Source organism: Micropterus dolomieu, linkage group LG14 (assembly GCF_021292245.1).
Source record: "Micropterus dolomieu isolate WLL.071019.BEF.003 ecotype Adirondacks linkage group LG14, ASM2129224v1, whole genome shotgun sequence".
Lineage (NCBI taxonomy): Eukaryota > Metazoa > Chordata > Actinopteri > Centrarchiformes > Centrarchidae > Micropterus > Micropterus dolomieu.
This window is the reverse complement of record NC_060163.1, coordinates 11,654,221-11,660,782: the sequence shown is the minus strand read 5'-3', so window position 1 is coordinate 11,660,782 and position 6,562 is coordinate 11,654,221. Positions and strand designations below refer to the sequence as shown.

Below are 6,562 nucleotides of genomic sequence, written 5' to 3'. Positions count from 1 at the left end.
GAAATTTGCTTTTCCCCCATGTCCAGTCTTTATGCTAAGCTAAGCTCCTGGCTGTAGCCTTACATTGACAACCATACAACAACCCTAGGAGTCTCCCTGACAGAATAGACTGCTCAGCCATCTGCCTGGCCGAGACCTAGCTTGACAACATGGTACCTGATGCAGCGGTAACAGCCCATGGCTACCTACAACATTGATTTCTCATCCAAAGATAGTGACAGACACTAAAATCCTTTAAGATAAAAAGCAAAGTCAAACCAAAACAAACAAACGATGCCACTGAAACCCTCCGAGGTTGTTGCATTTATTGGGATATGGTCAGCGCAGATGCAAACAGCCTTGATGAAGCTGCAGACACGGTGACGTCATACCTTAGCTTTTGTGATTACCTATGCATCCCTACCAAGACTATTAAACTCTACAGCAGTAACAAACCTTTGGTTTACAAAAGACATACAGATCATTCACAGTTTAAGAATTAGTCTGCTTTCATCGCTGGAGACAGCAAAATCTGAATTGTGGTCTGCAATCATGAAAGCAAATTAAAATTGCACAACTAAACTGAAACAACAAATATGCATCTAAAGACACCAGCTCTTTCTGGAAAAAACTCAATGTAATTAGAAATTACAACAAGCCCTCACCTCCCGTACCTGATCCTGACAGACTCAATAAATGATATGTGAGATTACAGCAGTGCCCTGTTTTACCTCTGTCTCCCCCAATACCTTCCCCACCTCCTCCACTGATGGACATGAACAACAGCCTCTGCGTACACCACTGGATGTGGGGCTTTCCATAGGAAGGAAGACAGTGGGCTACGGTGAACTACCTTTCATCAGCCCTTTAACCCCAGCAGTGGTGCCCCTAAGGGCTGTGTTTCACCGCCCTGGCTCTTCTCCTTATGTACCAACACTTTCACATCCCAGCACAGTTTGCTAACCATCCGTCCTGCTGGCATACTACAGACATAAAAGGCCTTGTATCCAAGAACAATGAGTACCGTTATAGGAAGCAGGTAGCCCAAGCATTCACTTGGTGCCACTACAACAATCTTAATACATATCTCAGGTGCACCTAAAACCATAATCGACTTATTTCTTGGCACACATATTAGCAATACACCCAAATGGAATATTACCTCAGACCACTTCACCAAACAAGCCCAGCAGAGACTGTTCTTACTTGGACAACTAGTGAACCACAGACTACTCCTTCAGTTTTAAACATTATTAACATTTTCACGACATGATGTGGAAAGACTTCTGGTTCTGCTTCAGTATTCACTTTGATGAATGGAAGAGTAAACTTGATGAGTCCCAGTTGTTCTTTCTTTATAACAACATAAATCTGACATCAGAAAAGAGCTTTGTACAGCTTGCATACATGGACATAGTTTATACCAAAAACTTAAGGTAACATTACATTCTCTCATTATACCCTACGCCATATAGAATCATGTAAAATCTTTCCCTCATGATATACCGAAACAAATTCACCCAATTTTCTGTAGGACTTTACTCTCTTAATCCGTTAGTATCCCAGTCTAAACATAAGGTAATCAAGCTATTTGACCCATATCTGCAACGTGTTGATAATAAAGCAATAACCATAGTTAAAAAAACAAGTAAATGGGGGAGTGTGTATGAATGAGTGTGTGTGTGTGTTTATGTATGTGTGTGAGGGAGGTCAGCATTTCTGGCTTGGGGGCAGTGGTTTTATCTTTTAAAAAATGTAAAGCTAACACATTTTGACAATCATGATTTTTAGCCAAATCATCACGTTTCAGCCTTCCCTCTCTCCCTTCTTTTCTCCCACATTCTCTTCCCATCTTCCAGACTCTGCACCTCAGCCAAGGTTATCTCTTCCATCGATTCTTATCATCAGCTTTTGAATTGATCTATTACCCCTGCACCCCACCTACTTAATGCTGGCTTGATTAATTATTGTCCCCCGCGGGGATGGGAGTAGGGAGGCTGCCAGCAAGAATTCTCTAGATTAAGATGAATTTTCATTGTCTTTGTTCCCTGGAGTGTCAGAGCACACAAACTTGTGTGGAAACATGCTGAATTTAGAGAAGGTAAAATGTGTTGGGTTCCCCTCTATTGACACCAGATGTGCACTCAGGGCATGGCTACAGCGATTGTCTGTTTATTTTTTCTTCTGGCTTTAATTCTCAATAGCATCAGTATTATTTAGAAGCATCAGATCATTTGTAAAATGGAAATTAAATTCCCAAATCCAATTTACATTTTTATGACAAGCTTCATTGACACTCTGATATGCTATATCCCCTGATAGCATGCAAGAACAAGGGAGCAAGGTGGAGACAGAAGGAAAAAAAGGAATAGAAAGATTTTAACTCATCATCATGGTTTTGTCCCATTTTGGGCTTTTCAGCATTAAAACCCTTTCATTTATATTGCTTTGAGAATAAATAGCAACAGCTAAAAACATAGTCAGAGGGTTTGTCATTTGAGGCTTCTCTCAGTCTCAGTATTTGATGCCTATTTGTTCTGGCAGGAAAATGCCTTGTGGATATGAGCAGATCAACATATTAACAGTCCATTAATGCTGCTGAAAATCTCTCCGGCTGCCAACAGCTTGCAAAAGACACTGCTTTGCCTTGAGCAACAGTTACTGTATATTTGCAGTGGCAGGTAATTCAAACATAATGTACATATCATTTCAAAAGACATTACTGAGCTGGATAATGGATTCAGAAATTCTCAGGCATTTTGTGTTTGTTCAGTTCCTGTAACAAACCCATGTAGTTTGTCCCTTCTGGTATGACAACCTTTAGATGTAACATTATTATCTTAGATGTATGTATTTATTTACTTATTTTTGTCTTTTGTTTACAGTTTTGGAAAGTTAATAAGTACATTTATTGAGCTATTTGTATTTTACTTGGGTGTTCCCATTTTATGCTACTTTACTTCTACTCCACTACACTTCAGAGGTAAATATTGTAGTTTGTACTCCACTTATGACACTTACTCCAGTTTATTTGACAGCTATACTTACAAGTCACTTTTACAGACAAGGGTATTACATACAAAACATGTGATCATCCCATAAAATTTTTGTTATAAGCCACCCAAAGTAACACCACATCAACCAAATACAACAGTACGCTACTTACACACAAAAGCATCAGTCAAACTAATTTAGCAATATACTGTATCATAATATACAACTCATATGTCAGGATTTTATTCATGGACTTTTTCACATGTTTTTAATACAGTAAATAGACACACTGCACCGCCTCCAAGGACTACAAGTCAACACAACACTGGTTTTATGGATTAAAGATCTTTTACATGGCAGATCCCACCACGTCAGAGTGAATGATCATAAACCCAGTGACATTGTTTTAAATACTGGGGCCCCACAGGGCTGTGTCTTGTCACACATCCCCTTCTCCATGCACACAAACAACATCACCTGCAATAGCAACAGACTGACACTTCTTAAGTATGCTAGTGATGGCCTTGGTGGGCCGCTTGACAGACATGCACTCCCTCTATAGGCAGCATGCGGATACCATGGTCTTCTGGTTCCAGGAGAGCTTCCTGGAACTGAACATCAACAAGACCAAAGAGCTGTGTTGCACCTGATACGACTCATGCCGGAGGGGCAGGTGGAGGAACAGGTCGAGAGCTTTCAATATCTGATCACTGAGATGGACCACCACCTGTCCTTCACACGACATGCAGATGGGGTCTACGAAAAGGCCCAACAGCGCATGTTCCTCCTGAGAAAGCTGGAAGATTTTAATGTCAGACAGGACACTGCATCCTAGTACAGCTTCCCCACAGAGAACAGCAAGAAGAAACTCATAAGAATCTTCAAACACGCAACTAAAATCACAGGCACCACTCAAATCCAACTGTCAGACTTTTATAGTCACGCAGTAAAAAGAAAGGCAGACTCCATCACTAAGGACCCTTCACACCCCACTTCACCACTCCTTTCAGCTACTCCCATCAGGCCGCTGCTTCAGAACACCTCTGGCCAAAAAGAGAATTCACAAAAACTCTTTCATTTCCACTGCGATATCCATTTTAAATAAGAATTACACTACTTTTTTATGCAGCTTTGCACACCTGCTTTTATTTATTTATGGAATTGTTTGTGTTTTAATATCATTTTTTTGTCTTTCATGGGTGTTTGTTTTTATGATGTATGTTAGCTTCTAAACTAAAATATTTTTCTATCATTATTATCAGACAATAAAGTTTTTTCAATTGAACTGAAATAATTTACCAGGGAAATACTTTTTACTTTACATGTATAATGCTTATATACTTTTTTTTTTTCGTATTTCACTTAAGTAAGATTGCAGCTTTTACTTGTAAGTTTTTACATGCGTTTTTTTTTTTTTATTGGGCTTCATTGGGCTTTGCAATTGTGGATGCAATCTGAAAAAAGTCAGAGGAAAACCAATCCCATGTGCATAAATGTGTTTCTTCAGCTTTTCCATATCTTTTATAGATTGAATATAATAATAGTTTTTTTTACAACCTCTAACATCCTTTTGTCCAATCTGTAGTCACATTTTCAAAACTCTAAACACAGTTTAGAGTCCACATCAGTTTGTTCATACCATACAATTAACACAATTCATGTTGTTTACACAGAATATGCAGTCAATTAACCCATTTCTAAAATGCTAAGTTTTCTTTACGTACAAGGTTACCCAATTCCAAAACTATAAATGTTATTTACAAATGCTAGCACACAACATGTCAGAAATGAAGATCCATCCATCGTCAACCGCTTATCCTGCATGCAGGGTCGCGGGGTGGAGCCAATCCCAGTTTACATCAGGCGAAAGGCAGGGTATAGCCTGGACCAGGCTTGCTTTCTCTGTGTACAGATGTCAATTTGAGGTCATACTTTTGTCATAGTGTCATGTAAACATACAAGGATCCAAACTTCAAGTATTGATGTTTATTCACACTCATCAAAACCAAGACAAAGTCAGAACACAAAATAGTAATTTCACAAAAAAAAAAAAACAATCAGCCTACATCATGTCGTCTTTCTGGGTCCGGCCACAAAATTTCGTCCACATCGCATGCGATATCCTCCAGTCCAAGGCACCGGGGAAAATATCTCCTTGAATGCCGTATCCAGGCCTGACATGATGCCTGGTCAATATCTCCACATGCCTCCTCCATTGCCTGTAAAAGGGCTACCTGTTGATGAGGATGACGGTCGTACACTTTCCAGCGCCAGGCAGAGAAGAACTCCTCGATGGGATTTAAGAATGGAGAGTATGGAGGGAGGTTGAGTGCCGTGAAGAATGGGTGGTCTGTAAACCAGTTGCGGACCAAAGCAGCCCTATGGAAACTAACATTGTCCCATATGATGACATATCGGGTCTGCTCTGGTCTCTGAACAGTGAGCATGTCATGTAAGGTGTCCAGGAATGCAATAATGTGTGCAGTGTTGTATGGGCCTATGGTTGCATGATGGTGAACAACACCATTTAGGCTTATAGCTGCACACATGGTTATGTTACCACCACGTTGTCCTGGGACATTGATGATGGCACGGTGTCCAATAATGTTCCTGCCACGTCTCCTGGTTTTACTGAGGTTAAAACCGGCCTCATCTACAAAAAGTAGCTCATGTCCCATGGCATCTGCTTCTAGTTCCATCACTCTCTGGACAAGACAAAACAAATGCAACACATCAGGCCCATGCACAGCACTACAGTATGCACTTCCAAATTCAGAACCAATGACACTATAGCTTACCTGCACATAGTCATATCGCAGTTGCTTTACACGTTCTGTGTTTCTCTCGACTCTGTAAATTTGCTTCATTCTTATTCTGTGGCGCGCAAGTACACGACTTAGTGCAGAAATGCTTACACTGTGTATATTTTGAAAGATGGTGTCATTATCAATTATGCGCTGCTGTATTTCGCGCAGTCTTATTGCATTATTGGCAATCACCATGTTCACTATATGGGTCTCTTGCTCTGGAGTGAACATTCTTCCTCTGCCCCAAACATGTGGACGTCTAGCAATTCTGTAAAGTAACAATTTCAGTATTTTTGCATGTATGGTACTGTTGTGTTTCTCATTAGAGTATGGCAGTGCTACAAAGTTCTTACCGATTCTCATTTCGAAATGTCCTAATGATGCTTGCCACAGTGTAGCGGCTCAAATTAGGCTGAACCCGTTGGCCAGCTTCCCTCAGGGTCATCCCATAGTTGATGACATGGTCCACTATTGTAGCTCTGATGTCATCAGTTATTCTATTTCTTACTCTTCTTACCCTTCCTCTTTCCCCTCCTCGTCCTCTTCTTGCTCCTCCTTGTCCTCTTCCTCTAACTTCCTCTAACCCTCTCGCATCTTCACCTCCACGTCCTCTTCCTCCAACTTCTTCACCTCCACATCCTCTCCCTCGGCCTCCTCTGATTCTCACTCTTCTCACTCTTACTGCTCGTTCCATTGTACTCCACACAGACAGCTTACCTGTGGCTTATTTATAGTGCTTAGGCTGATTGCAAAGTGAACTAATTATCTAAAACAGTTTTCAC

General features: G+C 40.6%; 1 protein-coding gene across 1 annotated transcript in view; it reads right to left on the bottom strand.

The window, feature by feature from the left end:
• Positions 1-5,030: 5,030 nt before the first annotated feature.
• The window catches only part of LOC123983470, a 6,262-nt gene continuing 4,730 nt past the window's right edge, over positions 5,031-6,562 (bottom strand). Inside the window, exons 5-6 of the mRNA XM_046069728.1 lie at positions 5,772-5,847; positions 5,031-5,678 (exon numbers count right to left, since the gene is read on the bottom strand). Coding sequence (XP_045925684.1) covers positions 5,031-5,678; positions 5,772-5,847 — 724 coding nt within the window. The remainder of the gene's footprint in view (positions 5,679-5,771; positions 5,848-6,562) is intronic.